Source organism: Mustela erminea, chromosome 1 (assembly GCF_009829155.1).
Source record: "Mustela erminea isolate mMusErm1 chromosome 1, mMusErm1.Pri, whole genome shotgun sequence".
NCBI lineage: Eukaryota > Metazoa > Chordata > Mammalia > Carnivora > Mustelidae > Mustela > Mustela erminea.
The window spans coordinates 34,378,976-34,393,853 of NC_045614.1; the positions used below are offsets into that span (position 1 = coordinate 34,378,976).

Sequence of the window (14,878 nt, forward strand, 5' to 3'; positions counted from 1 at the left end):
TGTCTGCCCTCACCACTTCTGTTCAGCACTGCACTGGAAGCTCTACCCTGGGCCATCAAGCAAGAAAAAATAAAAGCTATCAAGATTGGAAAGGAAGAAGTAAAACTCTTGATTTCGGCTCCAGTTATGGTCTCAGGGTCATGAGATCGAGCCCGGTGTTGGGCTCCATGCTGGGCATGGAGCCTGCTTCAGATTCTCTCCCCGCTTCTGCCTCTGCCCCTCCCCCGCCTGGACTCATGACTTGCTCGCGGTCTCTCTCTCTTCTAAAAAAAGTACTGATATATAGTAAAAAAATTACGCTGTTATAAAAGCTAGTCACTAAAGACCATATATTATAGGAGTCCATTTATATGAAACATCCAGAACAGATAAATCCTAGAAATACAATGTAGAGTCATGGCTGCCAGGGCCTGGGGACAGAGGCGCAGAGGGTGTGACTGCTGTGAACACAGTTTCCCTTACAGGTGATGAGAATGATCAGGTAGATGGTAGTGGGGTTACACAACTCTTCAGTATTCTGAAGACGACTGATTGCTGACCTGACACAGTGACTTACAGAATCATGACACAATAATCTTCATGGTAAATACAACAACACTTTCTTGCCCTCCAAGAGAAACTCCCTACCTTCCAACCATCATCCCTTCTCCCTCCTCCCTAAGCCACCAGTCATCACCGACCTCTCTACCACCCCTGCAGCGGCCCCGAAAGGGGGACCTATTCTGGACATGACATTCACTCCTTCTGGACTTGTCATGTAGATGGAATCCAAGGGTTTGGTCTTTTGCAACCGGCTTCCTTCACTTCAAATATTTCAAGGTTCATCTGTGGTACGAACGATCCCTTTCCATGGCCCAGTAACACTCTAGAGCATGGCCGTGCTGTTTCGTCTGTCCCAGTGATGAGCGTCTGGATTATCTCTACTCTTTGGCTATTACGAAGAATGCTGCCACGAGCATTTGTGTCCAGGTTTTATGTAAATATATTTGTTTTTCCTGGATATATAACTAGGAGGTTGTCCTATGTTTAATTGTCGGGGACACTCCCAAACTATGTTCCAAAGGGGCCGCGCCGGTTTCCATTTCCACCTGCAGCGCAGGAGGGTTCGGACATCTCGCCATCCTCACCAACACTTGCTGACTTTCTGATGCAATGCTCATGGGTGGGAAGCGGTTGGTTTTTCCATTTTATAAAGAGGGGGAAGACTCACGAGCCTGAGCTACAGTGTGGCACAGAGAGCTGCTGCACCTCAGAACACCCCAGGAGCACGCCAGGGCCCACGTCCCACAGTGGCTCATCCAAAGGGGAAGATCATGCCCTGGGACAGGGAAAGGGAGGAAGGCGCAGAAAGCTCCATTTTAGAAAGGCTGATTAACAACTGAATGGTCAAGGCCCAGGTCCCTGGTGGACAGCAGACTGCACGCTCTGTCCCTGGGAATGGGAGCCGGATGCACTTTCACATTCTGCACAGACATGCCGCACACTGAGCCCGGAGGAAAGCTCATTCTGGAGGCCTGTCCCGCACTCCATGTTTTCAGGGCTGCGTGCTGGACTGGACCAGCACGAGGGAGGGTAAGCCCACTTTCAGAAGCGGTGGTGATGGTGGTGGCGGGCGGAGGCGTGGAAGGAGGGCACCTGTGTTCGGACTGCAGCAGGCACACTGGCTGGTGCTCTGCCCAAGAAGTAGGGTGAAGTGGACTGCGGGGGTCCCCACACTGCTAGGGTGGCTCCCGGTTGGGATCATCACACCCAAGGCAGGGGGCAGACAGGAGGACAAAAGGCAGGAGGGACTCACGCCTGCTCCCGAGCTCCCATCTCGCCTGGGAATCCACCCTCGCTCCTGCTTAGAGACCAGGAGCCCTGTCTCCAGCCGGCCAGCCTCTCTATGCTCTGTGCAACCAAACACGGGACTCCGAGCACCCTTGGTCAAGAAAAGATGGCGAGACCCATGTTCCAACAATCAGAAGGAAGAAAGAGTATAAGGTTACAAGGGCAGACTTCAGTGGTTTGGAGAAACAGCCAGAGTGCAAGTCAACAACAAGGAATTATTTTTACTACAGTAACTATTCTCATGAGACTTGTTCTTCCTGTGTTTAACCTTTCATTCCTGGGGCTGGAAAGAAACACACATTAAAACCCCAGCCTCCTACACTGAGTAAATTCACAGCTAAACCTGGGCACCAGAGCCGTCTTCAGACAACACAACTTTCTTCCAATAACTGATTATTCTGACTTGTAACTGAGGCAGGACAGGCTCCCTTCTGTCCCTTCTGATTAAAGGCACGTCTTCCCAGGACCACAGAATGAGGCGTCCCTGCAGCAAATACTATGTGTGGTTTCCGTGGGAAATCGGTTGCACCCAATGGCTGACTGGTAAGCAGGAACCGGGGTTTCCTCTGATCACAGGAGTCACTCCCATACGGAGGGGTTCCTCCTTGGCCTCCCGGCCCCTCATGAGAAAAAAGTCACAAAGGCCCGTCTTACCGCACACGAAAGTCTCCGGTGGCACGGAGAAGATGCTCCGGCCCTTCAGCGCTTCTGGGTGGGCACAGGTGGCTGTCACCAAGGCCTGCAGCATCCTGGCCACTAGCCACGCGGGCAGCCACTGGAGCTGGCAGTCACACAAGAAGCTGTCACTGCTGATGTGGCTGAAAGAGAAACAAAAGGGGTGTCGGAGGTGTGACCTCAAGACAGGGACACCCGTTGGTGGACAGATTCTTCCCCTCTGTCACCTCTGGTCAGCTTCCGCTGTTAACACCAGCAATCTAGGAAGGGAAAAGATTTTTCTCCGTTCTTCTCCAGTGACCTAGAGCAGGACATCCCATCTACCTGGAGATTTTCACAAAATGCAGGTCGGGCTCAGGACGTTGGGGTAGAAGCCGAGATCTGTCCTTTCTAACAAGCCCCCGGGTGATGCGGACGCTGTGGGCCTTACTGACCCCACGGCTAGCACAACCCCGAGTGCACGTGTACGCAGAGACGGGCACTCACTGCTCTCGAGTGACCCCACGGGCACCATCTAACCTCTTCTAGCCTCTGACCATCCGACAGAGACGAGGAGCCCCGTCCCCCCGGCTTTTTCCCACTCTCCTGATAAGCCATGGGAGCTTCCAAACCCAGTCTGAGACTTTGATCTAAATCTGAAACAAGTTCCGAGAAGTGTTCTTTCTCTACATTGCTGTTGATTTTTTATTTGGCATGGCTGCCTGTTTTCTTACTTCCAAAACGTAAGCCTCACCAGCGTGGTTCCCTTTTGTTTGTGTCTTTGTCTCTGCACCAGCGTGACCCAGGAGGCCGGCAGAACTGGACTCCGCTCCCTAAACAGTGCTTGTTAGTTAATTGCCACTGCCCAGGGAGCATGAGAATGCACAATTTTGGTTTTGTGAGGCTCCAACCAAAACAGAGAATATTTTCTTTTTCATTTCTCAGCAACTGAGGATAAGTTTTTCAAGCAGAAATCGGAATCACCATCTCAGCGGACATTCCTTCCTGAGGAGTCACTTGAAGATAAGTCAACCGAAGAGTCTAGCTGCCCTGTTCCTGGAAGACCTCAAGGCCGTGGGCTCAGTGATGGAGGCCAGCCCACACCCCACAGGGCCGAGGGAGAAAACACACGGGCCCTCCTGTCATCAGCTGCCTCTAGTACATGGTGACAAGAGGGGGCACAAGTATACTGAGAAAGTGCACAAGCATCACGTGGGCCACTATGAGAGCAGTAAGCTCCTCCACACACCATTTTCCCCACATGTCAACCACGACATCAAATGGGCCACCTTCTGGTTTTCCTCTATTTCACACGGGCTTTCTAAGGAGAGAACTGTCAAATTAGTAAACAGTAGGGAAGAGTGACATGCAAGCCAGAGAACCCACTGCTAGCTAAATTCAGAAAAATCGACTCTTTGGTCCTGTTCCTCGTGATTCCCAGATTAACTATCTCGTATTAAAATACTTTTAGAAGGTGCTTTTTCAAAGACTGATACAACCGACCTCAAAGCCATTCTAACTGGGGTGTCTGCCCACATCTGACCTTTAAATCAGCATTGGATTTTATTTATTTATTTGTTTGTTTGTTTATTTATTTTAAAGATTTGTGCATTTGTATCTGATGGGCAGGTGGCTCTGCTCTTCGAGGTATCAACCTGCGGAGCTAGTCCGGTGGCAGGAGGGCCCCCATGGCCACGACTGAGGAAGTGGCTGACTCCCACCCAGGACACCGGCAGCTGCTGCAGGGGGGCTGTGGGTGGTGGCCGGAGAGGCTGTCACCACACACCAAAAACGCTGCGTCCGTGACGCACAGAGAGGAACTCTCCCGCCATCAGAAAGCCTGAGTGAAGTCTAGGAAGACACGGGGCTGCTGCGGTGAGACCTGGTGCACTTGGGTGGACAACAGGGACGGATTTCATGTGAGCCACAGGAACAAAGTGAGAAAAGCAAACCTGACACACACTGCCGATCAGAAACGTGTGTGGGAAGAGTTATGCCTCACGCCACCTAGCACCCGCCTAGCCTGCTTCCGGATTTCCTGCCTTCTCCAGTGAAGCCCACCTCACTAGAGGAGACTACACCTCGGCACGGAGAGGGTCCTCGGGGAAGAAAGAAGACTTTCCTGAAGAATGAGTCAGGACCGGCAAGACCGGGGGTGCCTGGGTGGCTCCGCTGGTTAATTAACGGGTCCGAATGACTTCAGCTCGGGGCATGATCTCATGGCCAGTGTCGGGCTCTGCGCTGAGCGTGGAACCTGCCTGAGGCTCTCCTCCTGCCTCGTCCCCTCCCCACAGTTCCCACGTGCATGCGTGAGTGCTCTTTCTAAAGAAAAAAAGGACCAACAAGACAGATGGAGAGCAAGTCCGGCCAGATAGGACACTGACCCCTGACCACACACACACCCCTTTAAAGACAGAAGCGAGGCTGGAAGATGGGACTGGGCACAGCCAGCAACCCCAAGGCTTTGCAGATTTCGGCTCCTCTTCCTTCTTGTCAGCTGCTAACAGACACCGCTTTCCGCAACTCCCGCCTCCAGCCGTCCCGTCACTCTGCTGGCTTACAGTGCATTTTCACGATTCCAGGTCAAAATGTGTTTCTAATCATCGCTTATGGAAATTTACCCTGAGCATGACTAAGTACACGGTACAACCTGCCTTGATCAGATGGGGGACGAAAACGACCAAGTGGAATTAACCGTTTCTCCCATCAGAGGACTGGGCCCAGGGCCAGCCACACTGGGTCCATGTAGCGAGTGGCAGGAAACCCAGGCGGCGGCCAAGGCTGAGCCTCCAGAACCACGCTGAGGCCTATCTGGGGGAGGGGGATCCCAAGCACCTGGAAGGGGCCAGTTCTTCCCAACTAGAAAAGTATTTCAGGAAACCTCCATCTTTACAGAGGCCAGAAGGAAAATCTCTCTGCTCTTCCCTCTTTCTCCCAGAATACCCTCTTCCCATTTAATCAGGTTATTAAAAGTTTCAAAGAAAAGTTGAAAGAAATGCACAGTGAACATTCACCAGTTTAAGATCATGACCCTTCTAAGAAAGAACATCTACTCAACAGGCCTGAATCTCACAGCTACATAAATGCCATAAGGCAGGTGCCTGAAATGCCTCCCCTCCCCTCACTTATCCAGAGGCGTGTCATCAGGGGCCTGCTTTCCTTTTAAAGTACGGGGACTACGCCTTCCGACTTCCCCACTTCTCCCTGGGGCCCGGCAGGAGCAGCCTCGGGAACAAGGATGAGGTCAGGACGCAAACACGGCTAGCCCTGCGCTTCTACCCTTCTGTCAGCACGTCCAGGACCAAAAGCCAAATCTTTCAGAAATCAAAATTGCAGCTAGACTGTCTGCAGAACTGGGTTAATGTAAGGAGGAAAAAAGGAAGCATGGACGTTGCCTCCTAAATACCCAGACAAGCCCCTCGGCCACAGACGAGGGCGCCAGCCAGCTCTTCCAACCCTTGTCACCCGGGGGCCCGTGGTCAGGGTCTACGGCGGCAGCACCTCGACCCACGAATCACTGCCCCGGCCCCGGAGCAGATGTGAGGGGCACCGTTTCACTGATCGCAGCTTCCTGGGACCGTCCCACCTGTGATCTCGGCCTCGCTCCCCCGCCAACACGCTCTTTCAGGAAGCCCCTGTCAATAGAGCTGCTCTATTTTAAAAAAGGAGCATGAGAATTGCCCTTGACATCATTAAAGGAATGATTATCCATTTTCTAGAAGATAATTCATTGCACGTCCTCTAGAGCTGCGGTCAGGAAGCTACAGGCTGCAGGCCCAATTTTTTGTAAGTAAGAATTTACGGGCACACAGCCACGCCCATACAATGGTGTATTACTGATGGCTGCTGTCTATGATGATGACGGTACAGCAGCTGTGACAGAGCCCTCTGGCCCACAAAGCTTACAATACTATGTGACCCTTTAAGGCCAGGTGTGCTGACCCTAATCCAGAAGCCACCCCCAGGGACCTACACACATATGAACGGCCCCATCTGGTATATAAAGCGAGGCATCACAGAATTAAGGCATTTCTCACTCTGAATTCTCTGCCCGTGCTAACCAGGCAATCCCAGGTACTTACAGCTCTTTGAGGTTCTTCATCCTCACAAAGGCATCAGACTGGACAGATCTGATTGCGTTCTCTCCAAGGTTCCTGCAAAAGAACAGTCTTTCCTTATCCAAACCGACGCTGGGCACCCTCTGCCGAGTCAGCTACGTGCTTGAGCCAAGAGGCTCAGGGACTTTGTAGGACGGTCCTGCTTTCACCAGGTACTAGCCAGACCTGTGTCCCAAGTCCACTCTACGTGGCCATCCCCGCCCGGGGAACTGACATGAGCCTAAGGGCAGCATCAAAGCTGGGTTGAGGCCCGCTCAGCACGTCAACAGGCAAAACCTTTCCCAACAGAATTCAGGTGAAGCTTGATTCCCAGACAAAACAGACCAAGAATCAAGTATCTCCGGGCTGGCTCCGTCTTCTTCCCTCCCAGCCTCCCAGAGGCAACCAGGGCAGCAGAAAGCCTCCCAGCTAAGCCCACGGTGTGCTCGGCACTGTCAGGCCACTGTCGTGGTGCGGTCAGCCGGGGCTGGGACACCGCACCCGCACTGAGGTGTGGAGGGGACCGTGCCATGGGGAAGCAGGGCAGGGGCGGGGTGGGGGGCAGTATTTATCCAAACAGCAGCCCCGTTAATTAGGCGCTCACTGACTGGCCATATGTTCTGTGACTGTTCCTGGCGTGGGCAAAATAAAGGCCAAAGTTGAAGCTGACTTATAATGAGAAGGAAGCAGCTGGCGTTTCCAAATAGGCTGTTTCTCAGTTTACAAAGACGTGATTAAATTGCTAGCAGACTTCCCCGGCAGCCGCATTTGGCAGGCCTGTAGGTCAGGGAAGGTCTGGCGAGATACTCACAGGTGCTCCAAGCCTTCCAGTCCCGAGAAGGCTCTCCTAGCCACGGACTTGATCTTGTTTCCGAACAGAGTTCTACCATTTCCAAACATCCAGAGACGGGGAAGAAAACAAACAAACAAAAGACACAAGGGAGGAATGGGAGGGAGAGAACACACAATTAGAGCAGTGCCGTCTGATAAGTCTGTCCCGTGAGGGGCAGGTGGAAATCCGACCCGCACTCAGATTACGGGCCTGAGGTATGCAGGCCTTCCCTCTTTCTGAAATGAAATACTTTCATCTTTATTAGAATGTAACAGTGACGACAGGTCGCAGGGGCATGCGCCGTCTCGCCTGAGGAGGCTCCTTGGGCTGTTCAGTGGGAATCCCCTTGTCCGACCCAGGCTGTCTCTGGCGACCACCCAAGAGCCTCACCGGCAAGAGGGGACTGGTCACTGTGCTAGTGAGGGGAGGCAGAGTCAGGGGAGGGAATGCAGTCTCTGGAACTAAGATCTACCACCCACTTCTGCAAACCGGGGATAAAGATTCCCAAAGGAAGCAAGAAAAGGGCAGGAAAACAGGCATCCATCCTGATGGCTCCCCAGCTCTTTGCAGCTGACACGCACCCTACTAGCCAGGAGGCAGCCACCGTTAGCTGCACCCCTGCCTCTGGGAAGGCCCCTCGGGGTGTGCAGGGCAGGCCCCTTAAGCAAGGGCCCAGATTTCTTCTTGTTGTTGAGCCATAATTTGAAAGATGCCCTAGGTTCATTAAATCCCAAACAGGTCCTCAAAGGTCAATTCCAAGGTTTTCGAATCCCTGTACCCCTGGACTGCCTACTCTTGAGAAGGGGCTCCTATTTCCAAGCAATTCAGATCACAACCTCCAGAGTAACTACCCAGAGTTTTCCCAGAAACCAAAATCCGGCCCCTTGCAGTACACCTGGAGTGAATGAAGGCTGCTTCTGCTGGGCTGTGTAATCCAAAGGTCAGTCTGCTGTGGGGGTGGGGGACACGGGCTGGACACTGGGAATGAAAAGAACTAAGATTCCAGTTTGCCCTCCTCACTATGTGACACTCTGACGACAGCTCAGCTGGGCATGCCCTGTACCTCCTGCAGCCAGAGGAAACCCCCTCCCAGCGAGCACCCTCCTAGCCAGTCGTGCTGACAGATGCGTGGGCTCTCCCACCTGATAACCAGCAGGAGCACCTAAAGGGCCTGTCGAGAATGGGGGCTGCTGCGAAGTCTGAGTCCCCAGCTCAGGGAGGGAGGGCTTCCTAAGGTGGACACGGTAGGCAGCCGGGGAAGAGCACAGCTGTTGTCTGGGATCCCCCCGAGAACTCGAGAGACATCTCCACTGGGGGCCAGCTCTACCTTCAAACCTGCATGAAGACTGTGGGGGAAGACATGAGCCACCATCCCTGCCCTGAAAGAGCAAAGAAAGTGTCCAGGAGCCTCGAAGAGGTCCCAGCCAGGTGGGACCTGCCGCCTGGGCCCTGAGCCTCCAGCAACCGTGCCAGACTCCCCGGGCCACCATCCGGAGATGGGACCACACACGGACAGGCCCAGCCAGCAACGCGAGCCACGGGAGGAGGAGCTTCCCCCCTACTCTCGGGGATGGGGGGCACTGAAAACCCAACGGACACCTGCAGGGCGAGCACGGGAGCTGCTGGGTCCCCCTATTTCATGAGGAACAGACTCCTCCCCGCGGGGCCTCCCCCAAGCAGCCAACCAGTGGCTCCAAGTTTGGCTTCAGACATGGCCGGCCGCTGGGAGGATGGAGGGTCACAAAGGCCAAGAGACCCCTTTGACTTTTCTTTCTCCCGGAGGCAGCCTGGGTGAATGTGAGAACAGCCTCCTCCTGAAAGGGTTTCCACACGCTGTCTGCATCGCAAGCTTTCATTCCAAAACCAGTAACCCCAGCACGCAGCAACCCGCCGGCCACACTGCCTGCCTGCCTGCCCGAACCCCGGCGCCCGCCCGGCAAGGAGCGGCACGCGGGGCCCCGAGCACAGACGTCCGCGAGCGCCTGCCAGCCTCTTGCTTCCTCGGGTCCCCCGGGCTGGGTCACTGTGCTCCAGGTCCCAGTAAAATGTATTCACTATTTAGTGAAATCTCCCGTAAACCCGATCCAGGAGAAAGCTGGCCTTTATTGCCTTCATTACACATTAGTCACGCTGACCTCTTTTACGGGGAGGGCAGCCCCTTATTTCTAATGGTAACAATAGCAATAAAACAAATTCTCAATTATGTGGGGGTTAACCACCCCGCTGGTGGATTAAAATAGCCCCTTACATTCTCCAGGCGCACATCTGGGGGAGGGGGCTCAAGCTGGCAGGCTGGGCCGGCTCCACGAAAGGGTGGCTGTGGGGAGAGGGGAAAGCCGGGACCACGGCCCGGGGGGAGGCTCCTTCTGTCCCCAGGAGAGCGGTGGCTGACGCTTGGCTACACCTGATCCCGGGCTCCCAGAAAAGGGACTGCAGGCCTGATCTGCCCCATGCCCCCGCCTCAGAGCAGAGAGTGACCCCAAAAGTCAGCTATACAACCTCTTAGCATGGCTAAGTGTCCCCGGAGGCCTTTCAGGTCTTGCTAGCACAGCCTCGCAGACGCCGGCGGACTGCTAAGATGGGTCCTTGTACTGACCCCAAGAGCCGTGACCTGTTGATTCCCCCGCCCCGACCCGTGACAATGAACAGCACCAGTGGGCCCTGCGACACGCAGGGCAGGACCCACCCAGGCCCAGCCCACCCCCCCAGGATCAAGAGGCTGGTGTCACGGTCCAGTTCTTCCCGTCCCCCCAACATTCCCGTCGCACACACTGTGGCCCTACCTGGGGAAGGCCATGGAGAGCGCTGGAACTGCGGAGCAGCCGCTCCACACACACACAACTGCCTGCTCCCCGGTGCTACTAACTCGTGCTCCAGAAAGCCTCCCTGCCTCCTCACGTACCAGGACACGGTGCAGAGCTCCGGCAAGGGCTGCATCAACAGGACGGCAGGGACCGCGCTAGAGCCGGCGACCGTCTGTGGGCCCTGCCGGGACGCTCCAGCAGAAGAGCCATCCGGTACGGCCGTACTGGGCAGGTGGGAAACTCAGAGCAGGGCGGCAGCCACCACATCTGCCTAGAGGGAGGCCTTTTACGGCTCTGCTGCTCCCCTATTCCTTTCTCGGTCCAGGTTTTCATTTAGGTCTGACCTCCTGCGTGGCAAGACCCCAGGTCCGTGACTGACTGAGCGGAGGCAGGAAGTTCTCCCTGCGCATTCCCGGGCAGGTCCCCGAACACCTACCCGCACGCGCTCGAAAGGCAAGCCCGCACCCGGTCAGAGGGACCCAGCGGCGAGCGCGGCCCCACAGAGACATGACCGCAGCCCTTCTCTGTGAGAACACACTCCCGGCTTCTGACAGATCCTAGCGTGCTGCCTACCAGCCACTCGGACGGGGACTCACGGGGTCGGGGACACGTCTCCCTGCCATGGGCACGCAGCCGAGCGTCTCAGGCAGGAGACCGAGTTGAGAGGACGGCCAGGCCGGGCGGGCTCCTTCCTCGCAGGTGCTCGGAGCGTTTCCCTGACGCCTTCCACACACCAGGCAGAGTGGCTTCTAACCAGTGCCGGGTGCCAGGACCGCAGCGAAGTGCGGGCTTTCTTATTTTCTGCTTTAATGTAGAAGATTTCACACACCACCACGGGCAGGCGGCGCAGTGTCACGAAGCCCACAGGGAGCCCTCACACGGCTGCGCGCAGCCCCGACGGCGCGGGCCTCACTTCCCCGCTGCCGCGCCCCTGGCCCAGCCCACGGGCTGAACGGGGACCCAGGTCACAGGCATGACGCCATTTCATTTCTTCATCCAAGAAAAGGGTTCTATTTTTCCTTCTTCAACAGAACCACGAGACCATCCTATCTAAATAGGTGCATGTATTTAGTCATGTTAAACAATTCCTGTCCCCATCTGCCTCAGTTGTCTGCTTCTTGCCTTCATTCTGACACACGAACAGCCCCCAGCCCCGAGACTCTGCGCAGCGAGGCTGGGTGGGAGGAGGCCGGAGACGGCGTACTCCAACAAGGTCCCGGGTCTGAGGACCAGGTCAGTGTGGAAGCCGCTGCCTTCCGTGAGCCTGCGTCCGACAGCACGGGGTGAGTGAGGCACACGGACTTCGGACTTAATGCAGAAGTGCTGAACCTAGTCCAGCGGGGAGGAGAGAAACACCAGGGAACAGTGTGCGGCGATAAGGCAGGCAGCACCGGGCTCCACACACAGGCTGCGCTCGGCACGACCCTGGACCACCTGTGCTCACACACCAGAACCTCGTGGATGTCGTGCTACCTAAGAAGTGGCTCCCGGTTCCAATGGAGGGACCCACCCCCCAGAGGCCCTGGTGGTGCCGCCTGCCGCGCTGCCCCTGCCCCTCACATCCATGAGTTCGGGCGGAGGCCCGCGTCAGAGAGGGAGGCCCCTGCAGGACGCGGGTGTGCCCGGCCCCAGCAGCTCCACCACGGTGCTGTCCTGCCTCTTCCCCGGCCTGCTACGTACGGGGGCCAGGAGGGCGTGAGACAGAGCACGTTTTTAGGGAAGGAAAAAGAGACTGACAGACTTTTTGACATGCTGACAGAATGTCAGAATACAGGATGCTCAAGGAGAGAGAGAATTGTGAGAGAGCCAAGAGGGCAGATTCTCACTCAGAGCTCAGAGTCTACAAGGTGTGTAAAAACCACACTTTTCAAAACCAGTGTGAAGCTCTAACTCTACAGACTCCCCCCACTGCTACGGGCTCTCCTGGAATCCCACGCTCCGCTGCGGCTCTTGGGCTGTTTGCTTGACACTCACACTCTGCTCCCCCTGTCACCCAAGAAGGCTTGCGGAGATGGAGCGGTGACTGCCTCTCCCTGCCCGCTGAAGCCCTCCCTCTGAGCTTCCAGTCAGTGGTCATGGCCACTCCCATCCCCACTCCTGGAGGGTCCCTGCGGGACACATGCAGGGAGGGCTGGTGACACACGGAGGGCAAGCAGGCGGGATGAGCTCAACCGTGTGAGCTCTAGAGCCTGTCCTGACCCTCCCTGCTGTGTGGTCTGGGGCAGCATCCCTGCACCTGTGCCTCCTCGACCACAGAACGGTGGCCTTACACAGCATGCACTCAGGAGGTTGTAAGATACAACATGTATGTACATGCCCTGCTGAGTAAGTAACAAACTCTAGGAGCTTCAAATAAAAACACGAGAAACCTCAAAAAATGGCTGTTATATTAACTCACAGTCATGATGGTTTCTGTTTAATGTTACGATTGACAACAAAAGTACTGACCAGAGACTCCAAACCACCAACAGTTCTTGGCTTTAGAATTTCACACAATTTCTAGGAATTAGGAGGGCAAGACTTTGTGCAAAAGCAAGACCAAAAATTCAGCTGTTTTCCTGTCAGTCACAAATTCAGCAGGAAAGAAAATCTAACAGGCCTCTGAAGAACTAGTTAGTCTTCAGCCCCAGGGAAACCACCCAGGGCAGTGAGGACACCACTGGCCAGAGAAAGGCTGGGATGCCTTGGTTCCCTTATTCAGACTTTTCTTCCCAAACAAAAGAAGATATATTCGAGCCAGCCCTGCTCCAGCTGGGCCCAGAACAAAGGAGGCATGGGGAGCCTCAGAACCGCTGGGACCCGCCCCACAGAAGCTACAGCTCAGAGACACTCACAGCTTGCTGAGATTGTCCAGCCCCGTGAAAGCGCCACTGGTGTCCTCTATCGTGCCGGAAATCTCGTTATGGTCCAGATCCCTGGGGAGGAGACAGAAAGAAAGCTCACCATCCAGCCTGAGTTCTCAACTCTCTTTAATGACAAGTGGGAAAACAGACAGACACCTACTCGGCCACCTGGAAGCTGAAAATATCTGGGTGGATTCTAGATGCCCAGCTACAACGTAGGGTCGGCACAAGAGTAAGCACTGAGCCACAGAAAGCCCATTCCACACACCTCGTGGCATGGCGTGGCCTGGGGTTCCCAGTCTTCCAGATGCACGCCTCAAAGATGGAGCGCCCCCAGCTCCACGGGCTACTCCCATGTGGGTAGGGCCAGGGCCCAGGGCAGGAAGAGGGTGCAGACAGCACATGGGAACCCACCCACCCCCAGATGCAGGCATCTGACCATGGATACAAACAATGAGCCTGAAAGGTTCTCTAAGGTTCCTGTCTGCTCTCACACTAACCAGAGTCCCTTTCCCAGACATGACTGAGAAATGGCCCAAGGCACACAGAGGAAAGGGCCAGTGAAGAAGTCCCCTGCACAGGGTCCTCCCTAGGACCACTCCAGGCCGGCAAGTAGGTTTGGAGGCTGGAACCGTCCCTCCTCGCGGGGCCTGCAGAGGCGCTGACTTGCAGCCAGGGACGACATCTGGGCGCTGAGTCAGACTTGTGACCCGCTTGCCAGGGCTGGTGGATGAGGCCAACTGTTCAGCCCAGTCTCCTCCAACAATGCAGATCACAAGGCAGATGACTCAGCTTCCTTCCCCCAGCTTCCAGGGCAGATCCCAGTGCCAGGCAAAGCTCCCACCTGGTGACCAGCCCCACACCCACCCCCCCGCCCGCAGCCCCTCCAACGGCACCCATGGTTCTGGGTTCCTACGCCTTCCTCTCCCAAACCCTTTCCAATGCAGAAAGGGACGCTGCTCCTGGTCCCGTGAGAGCCTTCGTGAGGAATCAGCACTGCCAGGAGGGAGAGGAGCTCTGCCTGAGAAGTGCAGTGCTCCTTCTGACCTTGATTTTAGAGCAGAAAGCTCGGAGCGCCAAGATTCTGCTGTTGGAAGGGACCCCTCCTGCCGGTGGGTCTCTCCTTATTATGCTCAGACTAAAAGCCGGGGACCCAGAGCTGCCATTGTGTGTGCCTGTCTCCTTGATCCTCGCTCCGGATGCCAAAGCTTTTCTCTTCTTTCTGGCTCAGCCTGAATGTTCCCGGCCTTGTTATTCGGGCCTTGCAAGCACTCAGAGGCTGGCTGACCTCGACTTTGATGGCCTGGCATCCGGGCTCTTTCACACTCCCTACAATGGCCCAGCACTGAAGCCGACGCTGCGTCTGGGCCAGGTGCAAGGGCACAAGGCCTCCCTCCCTGTCACACCAGAGCAGGCCCCCTGTGCAGTGGGGCATGCCGGGAAGGAGGCTTACGAATCCCACCGTGACTGTCCGGCGGAAACCGTCCACCCCTCTCTGGGGGCTGAATGCCCAGAGCTGCCTGGAAGTTCTCTGGAGCCAACAAAGGAAAAGTTTTAACTCCTAGAAGAGCATCCTGAAGCCACTTCTGGGAGCCCCACCTAGTAAGGAACTTAAAGGACGTCGTTGCCTCTGCTTTGTTAAGTGACCCTACCATAACTCAGGGAAAGACACAAGATGTCCTAAATGCCTCTCCTGAAATGGGGCTTCCTGGACCCAGAGCGTGCTGATGGCAAGTGGGGAAGATTCCAGAGACAGACGGAACACACGGAAGCGGTGTTGCTCCCGGCAGCAGGACCCAAGCATCCCCCCCAGGGGCG

At 55.6% G+C, this 14,878-nt stretch overlaps 1 protein-coding gene across 1 annotated transcript in view; it reads right to left on the reverse strand.

Annotated features, from left to right (window-relative positions):
• The window catches only part of LRIG1 (leucine rich repeats and immunoglobulin like domains 1), a 110,352-nt gene that overhangs the window by 11,125 nt on the left and 84,349 nt on the right, over nt 1-14,878 (reverse strand). The window contains exons 9-12 of the mRNA XM_032324569.1: nt 13,052-13,132; nt 7,393-7,464; nt 6,567-6,638; nt 2,485-2,648 (exon numbers count right to left, since the gene is read on the reverse strand). Coding sequence (XP_032180460.1) covers nt 2,485-2,648; nt 6,567-6,638; nt 7,393-7,464; nt 13,052-13,132 — 389 coding nt within the window. The remainder of the gene's footprint in view (nt 1-2,484; nt 2,649-6,566; nt 6,639-7,392; nt 7,465-13,051; nt 13,133-14,878) is intronic.